Source organism: Coenobita brevimanus, chromosome 93, assembly GCF_032717465.1.
Source record: "Coenobita brevimanus isolate Jiangsu-jjx chromosome 93, ASM3271746v2, whole genome shotgun sequence".
Lineage (NCBI taxonomy): Eukaryota > Metazoa > Arthropoda > Malacostraca > Decapoda > Coenobitidae > Coenobita > Coenobita brevimanus.
Window position 1 is genome coordinate 30,618,408 of NC_137046.1, and position 17,147 is coordinate 30,635,554.

At 41.3% G+C, this 17,147-nt stretch overlaps 1 protein-coding gene across 1 annotated transcript in view; it reads left to right on the plus strand.

Moving 5' to 3' along the window:
• LOC145412393 (uncharacterized) overlaps nucleotides 1-17,147 on the plus strand; it is a 55,026-nt gene that overhangs the window by 30,661 nt on the left and 7,218 nt on the right. The window contains 2 exon segments of the mRNA XM_080282282.1: nucleotides 10,070-10,263; nucleotides 12,536-12,672. Coding sequence (XP_080138408.1) covers nucleotides 10,070-10,263; nucleotides 12,536-12,672 — 331 coding nt within the window.

Here is a 17,147-nt window from a genome sequence, read left to right on the forward strand (position 1 = left end):
TGGAAGGAAAGAAGGATGGAGGAGAAGAAAGGGCAGACACCTGACAGCAGCACTACATTGAGTGAGTGGATGGTGAACGCCCCCACCTACCACACACACACATATATATATATATATATCCATCCATCCATCCATCCATCCATCCATCCATCCATCATCCAATCCTACATTGCCCCATGAGGAGCGTAGGAGCCCAGGGCTAGGCAGTTGGTCCCGACATATAAGATGAGAGTGATTTAAGATATATATATATACTGTATATACAGGGTGTCCCGAGAGTTAAGTAAAAAACTTTGGGAAATGATAGAGGAGGGAATTCTAAGGAAAAAATGTGATATGAACATGTGTCCAAATCCCAACCGTTATGGAGCTACAGTTACTGATGACCTTATGGGCGAATTATGAAGGAGACCATTTTCGCCCATAAGGTCATCAGTAATTGTAGCTCCGTAACGGTTGAGATTTGGACACATGTTCATATAACATTTTTTGCTTAGAATTCCCTCATCTGTCATTGCTCAAAGTTTTTGACATAACTCCAGGGACACCCTGTATATATATATATATATATATATATACACACACACATATAAATATATTGCCAGACACCTTAATCCCGTAAGGGGTGGCCACAAGCAAATTGCCTCCCTGTTGCCCTGTTCCCCACCATTTCACTGCCCTGCTTCCATCTCACACCCCCTTCTCTCATATGCCTCTCCACTCCATCCCTCCATCTCATCCTTGGCCTCCCCCTTCCTCTCCCCCCCCCCTCCACCTCACTCATATACACTCTCCTGGTTAGTTTCTCACTCTCCATCCTCTCCACGTGGCCAAACCACCTCAGAGTGTTTCTCCTAATGCTTCCTATCACATCCACATCCACACCACAATGATCCTTCACTTCCTCATTTGTCAGTCTGGCTCTCCATGTGACTCCACACACTTTTCTCTCTAATAACTCATTTCCACTGCTCTCACTCTTGACTTGTGTCCCTTGAACAAGGTCCAAGCTTCACTTCCATATGCTATGGTTGGTATAACAATACTTTCATGTAGTAATGTTTTCACTTCCATGCTCACTTCCCTGTTTTTGATCACTGCTTTCAAAGAACCAGCAACCTTTCTTCCTTGTTGTACCCTTTCAAGCACTTCACCCTCTAAACTTCCGTCCTTACTCCTTATCACACTACCCAAGTACTATATATATACAGGGTGTAATGCGACGTATGACAAAAACTTACACCAATGATCTGTCATGCAATTTTGAGTATATTTTGTTCTATAACATATACTGTCTGCGACCCCAGTTCAGTACCCAACATTCGGCTGTTTAATTGTAAAAGTTTCGTAGCTGGCATGTGCCACTGGGTGAGAGCTTCGCAGGGCGACGGGAGATGAGTATTATTAGCTTATACTGTACTGTACTTAAAAATTCCGTATCCTATCAGTACAAACGAGTTTTAAGAAGCAACTTTACGTAGTCTATTGATTCTTTAACATCGTCATGCATCCTGCAAATCTTTTGCACAAATTGACTGTAAATTAAGGATTAAATTCAAATTTTATGGCTTGCAAGGGAGTAGGGAGGGAGGAGAGGGGCTGATGTTTTGTTGCCAGTGAGGACAGAAACTACATCAACCAAAGAAATATTAACATCATTCATAAAGAAGTCAGAGATGGGAAAATATTACAGCATCAGAATCGTCTAAGGTGGTTTTATATATATATATTTATTTGTAGGGATATGTTTTAGTGAGTGTAGGTATTGTTGGAGCTGTTCTGCTGTTTGTTGGATAAATTGTTGTGAAGCTAATGCCAGGTCATCAGCATTGGACCTGTTATAAAGTGTGGTGGGGTTTTTAGGTCTTTGAGGAAAAAGTTAAAAAGTTAAGGTGAGAGAATTAAGCCCAGTGGAGGAGTGTTGGGAATTATTCAGATTTTGTGCCTGGTTTTGGTGGAATATTTAGGCTTTGTGCTTGAGGGAAAGTTGGCTGTCCACTTCTTGTCAATGTTTTCCATATTTGTGTTCAAAATTTTGTTTATCTTGGAACTCTGTCAAGAACTTTGTTTAAATCTTGCTGCTCCTATAGTTCTTCATAGGGACTGTTTCCTGTTGAAACCATCCAAGGTGAGTTGAGTCAGTTTAGAGAGGTGTGTAGTGATTGAGTGAGTCAAAATCCATGTTGAGAACTAGACAGGGGAATGTGCAAGGTTATATACTTTAAAGATTAGTCTTTGTGATTTCGAATGATGTCCAAGGCAGTTATTTTCATCTATGTGGTGATAGATAGTTGGATAGTTTGTTTGACCTGAGGATTGGGATAATGATTGCTTTTTTTCAGATAGCAGGGACTAAGTCACGAGTCCAATAAAAGTGGAAGATTGCAGTGAGGGTATTTATGTCCATAGAACTGGGGTGTTTAAGGTTAGTGTTTTTGATCTGGGATGTTCCTGTCACTTTGGATATTTTACATATTTGATCAGTTGCTAGATTTTGTTTTGGGGTCAGTAGGTAGCTTGTGTGTTTACTTTGATTTATGATCTATATGATTGCTTTGTTTGATGTTTTTCTTTTTTGTTTTTTGTTTTATGGAGACATATTTTTGTGGCTTTTTGAAACTTGCTAGTTTGTTGGGTTGTCTGTTTGGTCATGATAAGGATGGTACCATTAGCTGTTTTGATATAGATTTATGATTTGGTAGGGTGATTGCCTTGAAGTGTGTACAAATATTATCATCTTCCAGAATTGGTACTGTTTGCTCTGTGATTTAACTGCAGGGTACCCACAACAATTATCTGGTTAACCTGTTTTTGAACATTAGTCATTGTGTTCTTAGTATTGCTTAAGGTGGTAAGACAGGCTGAGTTTTTTTACATTAACCTGTTTTTTTTTTCTTGAGTTGATTGAATAGAGAAGAAAAGTTGGGTTTCAGATTACAGCAAGGTGGGGATATAATGCAGTTTTTAGAATTTTTTCATGAGGACCAAAGTAACTGGAATATTTCCTGATAGATTATGAAATTGGCAGGAAATATTACTTTATAATTTACTGTAAAAAATTACTTTATTGTTTTTGTTTTTGGCATAATAAAAATGTCTTACTGCATTAAACCCCTCAAATACTATAGCTGTTAACCCTCTCAGGGTCACTCATGCGATTCGCGTTTCATGTGGATTGTTCTAAAGATGTTCAGTCACTCAAATCACGTTCCTAAGCAGAAAAAACTGTCATGAGAAAAGTTTTCGGCCGATTTGCGTCAAATTTTGGTGTGTTCCAGTGTGTGCATTGCTTTTCCGAGGTAATCACTTGGCAACACTGTGACTGCTCTGACGAGACAATGCGTAGCAGAAATATCTCAGTATCTCACGACCAACCGGACAGGAGAGTAGCGCAGCTGCCAGCGTCCCTTTAAACCCGCCATTTTCCCCCTCCCACCCGAGGCAGAAGCCATTATTGAAATATTGTGATTGTATAGTGTTTTTGACTATGATGTGATATGATTGTGTCTATGGAACATAGATATATTGTCTGTAAATCATTGAGGCCCGTTATCAGCTGTTAAGCCTATAGGCAGGAGTGTGTTTTGTTATAACGGGGTTTCCACTTTGCTTCACCCTACCCATAAATGATGTGAGTATTTTGCCTTTTTATAGTGAAGCCAATACTTATATTTGTGAAACACAGAATGCCTGGATTGGTGAAATAACTGACCTACCATAGCAGGCATTATGCACGCCATAGAGATATGCAACAGTCGCTAAGGAAACAGGCGGTCACATACGCCATAGAGTCGGGAATAATAGACGAGGTTGGGATGGAATCATGTGATAGTGTTTTATATTGCGTATGGTTTAGTGTGAAATATACATATAAAATAGTGCAGCGAGTGTTCACAGAGAAATATTTCATGCATTGACTGACTTAGCTAAAACATAGCGCAAGTGTAAGAGACAAGAAATATGCCACAGCCACATGTACTGTACATACATATGTCGTGCAGCGAATGTTCGTGGAGAAATCTATTGTGTGCATCGCATGTGTTTTAGGCAAATGTATCGCAAGGAGAGAAGAAAATACGCCACAGCCACAGACACACCCACACACCCACACACACTCACCCACACCCACACACACACACACACACATACACACTCACCCACACACGCTCACACACTACATAACTCCTCATCTTCAAGCTACTGCCAGCATCTCAACACCTCTTGAGGAAGTGAGTTATCCGCATTTTGTTGATTTGTATATTGACCCATTTCTATAGTGCAATATTTTTTACACAAATAAGTAATGTTTTTTACATACACACATATGAGATGGAAGAAAGTTCAGCTTCAGTATCAGAACCTAGCAAAAAGACTGGTGGTCATGTCGAGTTTCTGACAGCTCTATCAAAAACCTTATGATATTTTACATGTACCTGTATACTTTGAATAAAAAAAGAAAATAATAAAACATAACGAGCGAAAATATGTAGCAGTGGGTGAGGCAGGGAAAGAACGTTTTTTATCTCGCGTGCGGGTGAGGAGGAGTATTCTATGTTTGTCGTCTACTTACTGCAAAACTATTGGACGTATCGATTTCTCGTAAGAAGATAAAGAGCAGTAAATTCTACGTATGTTCATTTGCAGAGTATAAGCCTTTGGGAGCATTTTTTGTTGGAAAAGTTGGAGGAACAAACTGTTTTGGTAAAGTCGAAAGCGCTCGGAGGAGTAATCTCACTTTGTCGGCCAATTACTCGAAAACTATTGGATGTATCAATTTCCTGTAAGAACCATGATAAAGAGCAGTAAATTCTACATATGTACAAGACATAACAATGTGATATCTATGATAAGAATTTGTTGTCACGGAGGCGGGAATATTGCGTATGCTGTGCGCACATCATGAAAGTGATGTGCGGACGCGAGTTCCCAGTTGTTTTTGGTGATTTACTCAAAAACTATGAGGCGTATCAAAACCATCTTTAGGTCATTAGAAAGCTCATGAAATTCTGCATATTATGCAATAAAAACATAACATGTGCGAGAAAAGTTCAGTATTAAAGCTCCTTGAATTTTTTCAAAAATGGCTTTCAGTTTTTGGTTATTTTCTCGAAAACTACAAATCTTATCACAACCGGATTTGTCTCTTTAGAAAGCTGATGAAATTCTCTATCAAAACTTCTAATAACATTTTCCTGTATGATGGAAAACATTCGAATGGTGATGTTGGGAAGTGAACGTGACGTAGCGAAATTTTATTCACGGCCGCTTAATGTTGTTTTATTCGTGTTTTCCTGTTTTTTTGTGTGCTTATCAGCTAGAACAAACGTCGACGAATAAGATGACATAGGTTTCATGGCAGTATATTGACGTTTGGGTGGCGAAAATAAGGAGAGAATACGTGTTATTTGCCGCGTGCGGGCAGCCAGGCTGGGCGGCCTCGCAGAAAAAATCGTGCGCCGGAAAACTTACTGAAACTTATTGTGTGTGAGAGGGTTAATACACCATCTGACCAGATGAGAGAATGAAAATTTGCTTGAAGATACAGGCAGGTAGTGTAGTATATCAATGGGTAGCCATGTTTCAGTTTTTATGGTAACTGGATACCTTGCAGTGACTGGCTTCCACATGCAAGCAACCCCAAAACGTATTAATGCTTTATGCCCTCCACACTCGTGCATAAAGTTCCATCCACACATCATTTAATCCGGTGTTTCCCCATGAGGAGCGTAGGAGCCTGGGGCTGGGGAGGTTGGCCCTGACGTTTAAGATGAGAATGACCTGCCTCATTCATCCCTGAGTGGCATTACGTGAGCAGTAAACCCCAACCACCCCTTGTATATAAACTTACACAGACTCAATCCGATTGGAGTGCATTAATTGTCCACTAAACCAGGCGCCATAATTTGCTTACATGGTTTCCACCCAGCGTAGTAAATGGTTTCCTGGTGTACAGGAAACCATATGGCTATTCACTCAGTGTAGAGTTACCCGTAGACAGAAGGAAGAGGAAGAATGAAGGAAAGAAAGATAGAAGAGGAAGGAAGGAAGGAAGGAAGAGAGGAAAGGGCGGGCACTCGAGAGCAGCACTACTTCGAGTGAGTGGATGGTAAGCACCCCCCACCAACCACATATGTTCCCCGGTTGAAATCAGGGATGGAAATAACCTTTTGATTTGACTGTGGGAGTAATTTAGAATAAACTAAAATTGTGATATAACATTTAATGATAATCTTAACTAAAAGAATGAGAAATGTTGTGAGGGGTGTCGTGTTTGGAAAACAGAAATTGATGGTTAGGAATAATTCATTGTGAACATTTCATATTCACAGAGAAAATACATTGATAAGAATACCGACTTACAGAGTTTGTTGTGAGAAATATAAGAGAAAACGGTTGTCTGCTCACAGTCAGGAGTATCAAGATCAGTGTAAACATCTGCTGATCCAGACCCTCCAGTATGTTTAGGGGTTATTTCGGTTCTTTGGCGAACTGTTTAGTTGTAATCAAGGAAGCCTGAGTGTGTGGAAGTGCATTTTTGAGTCTGAAGAGAGTCCATCGATAAGCAAAGAAAATAAAATTTACGTCAGGGACAGAAGGATCCAGCCTTGTACACATAATTATGATGGCGTCACAGTTTTATACTAACTGAAACCAGCAGGTTAGGATTAGTTTAGGTTAGATTAGGGTAAATTAGGTTAGGTCAGGGTAGGTCATTAGGTTGATAAAATAGGATAGATTAGGTTAGGCTAAGTTTCATTAGGTTAGAATAAAATAGGATAGATTAGGCTAGGATAAATTAGTTCAGATAAGGTTAGGGTTGCATGAATTGAAATAAATTATGAAAATTTAGTTTAATTTAGGATAAATGAGGTTAGGTATGGACAGGCCAGAATAAATGAGGTTAGGGGTAAGTTAGGACAGTTTGGGCCAGTTTTGGATAAATCAGCACTGATGAGGGTAAGTTAGTGTTGAAATGACATTTTAAGATGTTTACATGATTGTGTCTACTTGTCTTTGATGTCTTCTACTTGTGGGTTTGGGGATCAACCAAAATGATGGTCCAATGCCCTTTGAATGCAAACTCATTAGGGCCTGATGTTAAATGTGGAAGAGCTGCCTAGATATACAGATTAAGTCAGATGTGTACCGTGTAACGCATTTCTGCATCCGAGTATCCCCCTCCCCCTCCCCCCCCTTCCAAGAGGATGTAAAGAGTCCTGTTGAAAATTTCCAGAGATGCCAGGCAGTCTCTCAGGAGTGTGCAGAGGGAGTGGAATCTCAGGCACCACAACATGAAATGATCTGTGGTCTCTTCAATCTGTGGACACCATTGGCACCAAGGGTGCTCTATCAAAGTCAAGAGGTACAGGTGACTTGTGAGGCCTGTGGGACTTAACTGCTTGTTGGTGATAGCAACAACAACATGTTAACAGGTGTGGTGAGTCCAAGGATGTGCAGAGCAGGCATTGTGAAAATACCCCAGGTGGTAGGCAGGGAAGGCAGTTACAAGGTTTGCATTACAATACAACATGCAGGCACTGTATGCAAGAGTAGGGAATGCAACCAGAATAGAAGTCATGGAGACCTACCTGCTGGAGGTCAGCGTCTGCCTCACTGCTGTGTCAGCAATCATTACCGCGGATGTCTACATGCAAGGGGATCCATTAAAGGCAGCGAAAGTGCCAGGGGAGAAAGGCAAGGAGAAAGAAGTGCCCTCAAATGGTATGGACCAACCTGACATGAGTCAGTAGATGATCTGAGAGAAGGAGGGTAAGTGAGGACTGTGAGTCAGTTTATAAAATCACTGGTTGCGGTGGAAGAAGGCCTATGCAAACTCATGGGCCTGGAGGATGGCTAAGAGTTCTGCTGTTAGGATATCATGCCACCCGGTGAAAAAACAGGTTTGGCATAATTAACCCTTTCCCGTGAAGGGAGGAACGTAAATTCTGGCTGTGCGCGTAACTCTCGCTTGAGAGCTTTCAGAACAGTCGCATAGAGACTGTTCTGAAAAATTAATATTCATCATAGAAAGGCCACTTTGGTCTCATTTTGAAGATGAAGAGTTTTGCTCTGTCATACATTGTCCAAAAAGACAATATATACAAAATAAAATGAAAAAAAAGTGAGTAGAAGTTGGCTGACATGCTAGTTTTACACTGTCCTTTAAAAAAATATTCGCAAAAAGAAAAAGTATTCAAGAAGTAATAATATTTTTTGCTTCAGTATGTAGCAGAATAAATTTCCTTTCCAATAATCCATTATTTGTTGTAATTTTGTTAAATAATAAGGAGCATAAGTGTTCGGCGGGAGGTCAAGAGGTGTACATCCTACCAGTGAAGAACCTCACACCACACTGAGCCAAGCAAACCAAGTAAGCACGCATGCACCAGCTGTGGCAGGCTTAGCTCCGCCCACTTTAGCCCATCATCCAACAAAAATGATGATTCCCTAAATATTTAGAGATTACATCGGATGACGGGCAAAGTCGTCATACTGATGTCAGAGGTTGACAAACGTGGGATGACCCAGGTCGTCATTGGTAAGTCTAAGGGCTAAAGATCCTCAGAGTGAGCCACTGAGGCAAAGGATGATGGGGGGGGGGAGAATGGGACCCTTCTGTGTAAATTGTAAAGGAGTTCCCATAAGAAGAAGAGTTCATGCTAAGAAAGAACTGCTGTGTGTCAAGGCTGCAATAGGTGACTTAACAAATGGTACCGGGAGACGGGAAGATAATCACGGACAAATCTATCCAAGAGGGCTGTAATACTCTTTGGTAGTAAAACCTGGCAGTAAAAGAAGAGGATATTTGTAGGCTCAGACATACAGAAATTACCGGTACAGTAATCAGATGGATGTGTAATGCATCCTTGAATTCAGTGCCCTGGGGGGCTAGGATTGCAATTGAATAGTTGAGAGAGGAAGGATGAGAGTGGAATATTTTAGCATTATGATGAGGAGGGGGAGATTGAGATGGTTTGGGCATGTTGAGAGGATGGAGGATGACGTTTGGGTGCGGAAAGTAAAAAGTGTGAATGTTGGGGTGAGAATTGCGAGAGGCAGATTTGGGATGAGGTTGTAAAGTGTGACCTCAGGGATAAGGGACTGGATGGGGAGGCTGCCAGAGATCGAGCAATGTGGAGAGCTGCCATTAGGTAACCAAGGCCGACACATGGAAGCGAGTTGGAGTTTTTATAAATGATAAAATTAGTTTCATTTTGGTAGTGTGCAAAATTAAAACGATAAAATTAGTTTCATTTTGGTAGTGTGCAAAATTAGCCTGAGTTAATGAGGTAGCACTGTAAGTGAATGAATCATGCAGTGATATTTACACAACAACATTTACACATCTTTATATTCAGACAGTCTGCAGAATGGCTCTGCCTTTCCATTTTTTATGAAGCAACATTGCTAGATGCTTTTTTAACCTGTGTAATAGAACTTAGACCAGGAGTCATGAATGTTGAATAAATAAATAAATGACTATTCTGGGCACTTAATGATAACTCCTTATACTTTCTTACCAGTAATTTCTTTTATTTTTATTTTTTATTTTTTTTTTATGTGTCTGACTCTGGGCATAGGCTTCACAGCCTGCTTCCAAGGCCCAGTAGTCCTCCTACATACCATACACCTCTACATGTCACCACTTCTGCGCTAACACCCACCGTCCATATTGAATACATGCTAGGGCTGTCTCATACAGGACTGGTGTATTGGTATTAGCGGGGGTATTTTTACATGTTGGCGGGTCTTCTGGTAGATCAGTAAAGTCTTTTTTTATTAAATTCAAATCCTTATACTGTTCCCTGCCCCAGTGGAGATTTGAACCTGGGTCCGGCAGGACTGCAGGCCACCTCTCTACCAACTGAGCTACTGCCTCCCCCAATTTCTTTTATGGTTTTAGACACTGCCCACCCAGTGGTATGGGAAGCTAGGAGATGAGAATGATGCATTATTCATTTGAGGTTAGCTTTCCTATCCTGTATCAATGAGAGATAGCAGTAGGATGATGACGGTGGTGGAAGTGATAACCATGATGATACTGTTAATTGTAATGATAATGATGCAGGTGGGCACAGTGGCTGACAGTGTAGGGCTACCACTTCACATGGATGGGGCAAGACTGATAAATGCTGCAGTGGCCAGTGGACACACCCCTGCTCGGATCCTCCAGGCCTGTCACACTGCCTCCATATGCTTCAGCAAGGGGCTTGGTACTCCTGTTGGCTCAGTAATTGTGGGACCTGAAAATTTTATGCATAAGTGAGTTTAGAGTTGTGAATATTGAACACTTTCATTTGCAGTGTTGTGAATCTTGGGAGGCTTGACCACAGGTTGGAGGATATACATAATTGTTCTTTCATTGGGCATTTTGTAAAATCCTTTAATTTTTTAGCTTTCCTTTTCATATTTGTGGATCCTACCCCCCTATCAAATTAGTTGGGGTGATTATTAGCAATAGGAAATTGACATAAGATGATGATGCATAGTTAGGGTGTGTTCTTGCCTTGTCCATTTTCTATATTTAGCTTTGTCATGAGACCCAAGGTAGATGACCAATGCATCCATGCATTCTTGTTGTTTTTGTTGCTCTGTTTGGATAAGGTTTTGAAATAAACCATTGCCATGACCTTATCAGGGAACAGATAATACCCATTTTCATAGGGGGTGGAAGGTGCTGAGAATATATGGAGTAGGTGGGAAATTACTAAATGCTGTTAGATAATGTGTGAGGGGTACAAAGGTGGCAGTTGTTGTAAATCCGGATGAATCTGGATGTGAATGTCATGGACAGTAGGTTGAAGTTCCCCATCTGCGGTCCACCATCCTCCTTTTTATGAATAGGGTGGAAGTTGAGGGAGACTATGTATAACTGGAAAGCAGAACTGGCAGGTAATATCAGTGATCCTCCCCCCCCTTCCCTTTTTTTTTTTAAACATGTCTGACTGTGGGCAAAGGCATCAGGGCCTATTTCTTGGGGGCAGTGACCTATCCCAAGGCACACTAGTCCTCCTACACCTCCACATATCACCACTTTGGTGCTAACACCAACCCTCCACATTTAATACATGCTAGGGCTGTCTCATACAGGGCTGGTGTATTGGTATTAGCGGGGGTACTTTTACGACATGTTGGCAGGTCATCTGGTAGATCAGGAAAGTCTGTCTTTTAGGAAATTCAACACCTTAAACCGTTCGCAGCCCCAGTGAGGATTCGACCCTGGGTCCATGAGGACTACAGGCTGCCTCTCTACCGATTCAGCCACTGCCTCCCTCAGAGCTCCCCAATTATATCAGTGCCACCACCTGAAGGTGTCCTTCTCAGCACCAAGGCAGCATTGCATGTGGAAGATAAATTTAGTAAGGTCTGGTTTGAATGTTGTGGGAAAAAAATAATGTAGATAGATAGAAATAGACAAATAGATATATATGTACAGTATAGATATGCAGCACAATATATACATTCTAACTATGAACAGCTCCTCTGTCAGGGCTGCATTGAAACAGCAACAGTCTGGAGGAGAATATTGGAGAAGGTCATGTTTCTTTGGAGGCAGTACAGCCACCAGTGAAGAAGCATCCCTGTATCCCTGTTGTCCACTGTTGGAGGTTGAGGGGAGGAATTCCAGTATAAAAACTTCAGCTGTCACAAAGGAGAGAGAGAGAGAAACTGTAGATCTGTGCTTTTTTTTTTTTTTTTTTTTTTTTTTTTTTTTTTTAATGCAAGGAGGAAGGAACCAAAGGTCAGGAGCCCACAAACTGTTCCTTCCAAGAAAAAACAAAAACAATACAAAAGAGAGCCAAATTCATGATCTGTTCATTTTGATAAGGCTGGACACTGCGTTTGAAAAACTGGAGATCATAGGAATTGGGAAATACTGACAGAGGGAGACAGTTCCAGAGTTGACCTGTTGCATAAATGAAGGACTGAGAGTATTGGTTAGCTCTTGCATTAGAGAGTTGGACAGAAAGGGGATGAGAGTTTGTTGTTAGATGGGTGCTATGCGCCGATCGTTGCTTCAGCAACGCATTGTGATCGGCTGGCACATTGTGGGGTCTGCCTGTGCATCGATTTGGTCCCGTGTCTGAGCCGGATGACACACCTCACCACTGGAAAGTGCATAGTACTGCTGATTGTTTCCCATTTCTGAGCCGGATATTGCCTAATTTCACCGGATGTTGTTTTAATAGAGCCGAGCAGGAAGTGCTAGATATTGCATTGGGCCAGATATTGCTACAACGGATAATGGAGAGATTACTGTAATAAATTTAAGGAGATGAGGATATGCAGATAGATTGGTGGTGCATGCTGCTTGTATGATGGAGTTAAGCTGGCGGAGTTTGGAAGCACATTTCAGTGCAGTAGCAAAAACAGCTACTGCATAGAGTGAGTCAGTGTGAGGAGAATTAAGATGAAAAACCTTTATCTAGAGAATCAGTGAGAGGAGGGGAATTAAGTACAGCAGGGCTGTACTTGGTTAACCATTTCATAGTGCCATTCCTCACCCTATAATCCTTTAATTTTCTTTTGTCAGAGCATTACGTTTGCGTAAAGTGCTTGGTGGTGGCATGAGACAAGCAGGCATGCTGGCAGCTGCTGCACTCTACTCCCTTGACCACATGGTGCACCGTCTTGCCCAAGATCATACCCATGCCCTTCTCCTGGCTAGAGGTATATATTATTCTCAGTAATTTTTTCATTTAACAAAGGAATCAGAAGTAGGGTAGCACAGGGAAGGAAAGTGGCTTGTTGCCATGAAGGCCTTGATACAAAACAGAGATCTGAGTGTGGCTGCTGCGAGAAGCTTGCTTGGAGTTTTAGTGCCAACATTAACATATGGATGTGAGTCACTAATGTAACATGAAAATGAAAGACTAAGAGTAGTGGAAATGGGATTGTTGAGTAATATTATGGAGAATGGATAGGATAAGGAATAATGTGGTTTGTTGATTGTGAAAAAGTTTGAGTGAGGAAATCTCTGGATACCAGAGTTGAAGAGAGTGTGCTTAGATGGTATGGTCATGTGAAGAGAATGGATTTGAATAGAGTGGTAAAAAGAGTTGTCTGAGTGAGTTTGAAGTTGGAAGGAGGCACAGTATGCCAAGAATGTGTATTGATGTGATAAATGTGTGTGTGAGAAAGTAAGGTATAGAGGATGATGAGGCTCAGGAGGTGACAGTTGGTTGAGCTGGCAGGAACAGTTTTGTGGAGCAGTGTATGGCTAAGGGTCTAGCACCCGTACTTTTTTCCTGGTGAAGTGATAGTCATTTGATTGGTTCAAAATGATAGCTGCTATGAAGCTCATAAGTGTGGATATTTATGCCTATGGGTTAGAGTCAGAATTCTTGGGTCTTAAAGGTGCATGAATGAGTGTGTGACCCATTTAACTGGGCACACTTTTGATCAGTATCTCTGATCAGCTTTTTTCTTGCTGTCTGGACTCTACATCACCCAGTTCTTAGGGGGGGGGGGGAAGAGAGATTTCATTGTTGATGGTAAGGGAGAGTATTTCATTCATACAACACTGTACTTATGTTCTTATTAAAAAGCACTTTTACTGGATGTGACTATATTGTGCAGTAGCTTATACTTGTAAGGATGCCATTTAAATTACACTGTACATGTTAGAGAGTATTGTACAGTAATATTTTTATGTAGTTTCCTGCCAGATGGGTGCATGATTCTCAGCAAGTTTATGTTACTTCCTCTGCAATGTATGTCTGGTTCTCAGGAGGTTTATGTTATTTCAGCTACTATACTGCAGTATTTGGGAGTTCCCAGAACTGTATTTAATTATGTCAGTAGCTTTTGAGATGCATTTGAGATATGCTAAGTATAATAAAGATATGCAGTATGTATTATTTCCATCCAGCTATTTTTCGTCCAGTCTTGTCCTATCTCATCAGGAACACAGGCATGTGGAGCTGTGCTGTTGATTAAGTACCAGTAGTATTATATTTTAGTATATGTTTTTGATGGTAGTGAAGCATGTGTAAGGGTAAATAGGCATCTATGTGAATGGTTCATGATCGGTGTGGGTGTGTGACAAGGTTGTGTGATGTCCCCGTGGTTGTTCAATATCTATATGGATGAGCTGATGAGAGAAGTAAAAACATGAGTAATGGAGAGGGGGATGGCATTGGTAGTGAATGGTGATGGATGGAATATCTGAAATTTGTTGTATGCTTATGATGCAATACTACTTGCAAATACCGGACAAGAACTTGGTAGACTACTGCAGAGTTTTGCTGATATCTGTGAGCTTTGTGCTTTGAGAGTAAATGTAGCAAAGAGTAAAGTGATGGTTATTGAGAGAGAAGGTAACTCCCAGTGTTATGTTACAATGAATAGAGACTGGAATTGGTGAGAGAGTTCAAGCACCTGAGTACAGTGATAGAAAAGAGAGGAAAATGTGCAAAAGAAGTGGAAAGTAGAGTGACACAAGAAGGAAAGTAGCTGGTGCAATGAAGGCCTCGATAAGAAACAGAGGCTTGAGTGTTGCAGCTGCATAAGGCATACATGAAAGAGTGTTTGTGCCAACTATAACATATGGATGTGAGGCTATGGTGTGGCATGAAAATGAAGAGTCAGGAGTGAAAGCAATGGAGATGGTACTGCTGAAGAATGTATGTGGAGTACAGAGAGTGGATAGGATACAAAATGATGTGATTTGTGAAAGATGTGGAGTGAGGAAGTCTGTGGACACCAGACTCAAAGAGAGTGTACTGAGATGGTATGGTCATGTGGAGAGAACGGGTAACAATAGAGTGGTGAAAAAGGTACAGTATATCTGAGCGAATTTGAAGGAGGGAGGAGGTGAGGTAGGCCAAGGAGATGGTGGATGGATATGGTGGATAAGTGTGTGTAGAAGAGAGATTTGTAAGTTGCTGAGGCTAGGGGACTGACAAGAGATCAAGCTGGTTGTATAAATATTTTAAGAAGTGCATGATCAGGGATTTGGCATCCCATTTTAACATGACAGTGTCCGGATTGACTCATCAGATAGGTTTATGCGAAGTTACAGTACGTGGTGAATGTTTTTGGTGTATCAGATGGAGCTAGGATTCCAGGGGCTTGAATGGTGAGTGAATGGAAATGTGGCCTATTGGATTGGGCAAAATTAGGCCACCTGGACGTTGCTGCTTCTCACCCTGCCGTAGGTTGGGAATGAGGTCTAGATGGTGATGATGATATGTTCAAGTTTGGTACCAGTTCTGTTCTTGCTATTTAGATAAATATTCTGCTCTCCCTGCAGCTGTCACACTCCTCAACATCTTCCTCTTTAGCTGGTGTCACACTGGCATAGTTCATTAAACAATAAGCCTACTGACAGTGAAGTTGCTGACCCAGCAGATGATATTCATCCATTTCACCCAGTTCTAACTGACATACTAACTGTTCATGATGTTGAGGAAAGCAGAGCAGACTTAGAATATGATACAGGATATGAATTATGAGTTCCATCAGGATGTAGTACTATGGTATCTTCAACTTAAGCCAAACAAGCTGCCTGTTGCCTCATGTGACATGATCCTGTGGGGGAGGGAGACTTTGATGAATTATGATTGGCTGTAGGCACTGGGTGGCATGAAACTCATGGTATCACCTGAGCTGTCCACCTCAGATGCTGTATAGGTTTACCACATAATGTGATCATCGGGTACCACATAATGTGATCATCGGGTGTTTACGCGTGGCTTACAGTTTAGTGCCATATTGAGGATACCACACCAGAGCAGGCGGCATTTAGGTCTTTCATTTATGAACTTCATTGCCTATGTGAACATTATTAGACTTAACTCTTCCATGCTGGATGTTCTGAGTCTTCCAAGAGTCACAGCAAGTTGCTTTTCTCGTTTCCTTTCCTGTTAGGATGCATTTATGAATTCACTGTTCCCTTTGTTGTGCAGCCACTTTTCTCAGCCTTCTTATTTTTACACCTTTGCTTGTAATCTAATCTGATCTAATCTAAAAATGACATTATGTTTCCTCTTGAGGAATCCCTGTATTGGGGTTTGTCAGAGTACTGTATAGCTGATGTTTTCTATGGGCTGGAAGCTATTCCAATTGCCAACACCAGCTAATTACACCTATCACAAATATCCAACACCACTGTGTACACTTTCAATACAATTATTCAAAGCACAGACAATAGACACATCCCTAGAGGCAACAGAAAGAGACACAACCCCAACTTCACACCAGAAATTAAAAGCCTCATCAGTCAATGGGACACACTACGAAACTCCCCAACACCCTATACACAAGACACTGTACAACAAATACAAGCACTCAGCCTCAGATAAACAATAAAATATCAGAGCAGCAAACACTAAATTGGAATAATTATCTTCAAACACTTGATCACAAAACAAACTTTACAAAACACTAAACAGCATCACACTATCCAGCAGCAACACTACACAATCACACACTGCCATCACAGCAACAGTCACCATACTCCCAGACAGACAACAAGCAAACACTCTCATCAATCACTTTTCACAAGTCAGTCATCTAATCCCCCAGTGCGACGACCGACGTGTAATCTGCCGCAAGAGACAGTTCCCCACAGACCCAGCCTTTGCACCTTTCACATACAACCAGATGAAGCACATCATTAGTAACCTTAAGCACTCACCTGCCTGTGGCCCAGACAAGATAAACAGCATACACCTTAAACACCTTGGACCACAAGGCATACAAGCACTCATTAACATATCAAACTACAGCTACTCACACAACATGATACCCAACATCTGGAAGCATGGCACTCTCATCATTATCTCCAAACCCCCAAAAGACCCCATGTTACCTTCCTCACACTACCCCATCACACTCCTCTGCACCCCCTCCAAAGTCACTGAATGACTGGTGTTACAATTAGTAACACCTCACATCCCCCTAGCCCCATCACAACATGGTTTCAGGCCACTACACTCCACAGACACTCTTCTTACAGACCTTACATAAAGAATTTTTGATGGCATCTATTCAGCTAGGCCACCACATAGAACACTCCAAGTCACATTAGACATTAACAAAGCTTTTGATGCCATTCCCTGCTGCAACCTCACAAGCAGCATATTCAACACAAACGTGCACAATAACATAGAAAGATGGCTGGCAGACTATTTAGCAAGTAG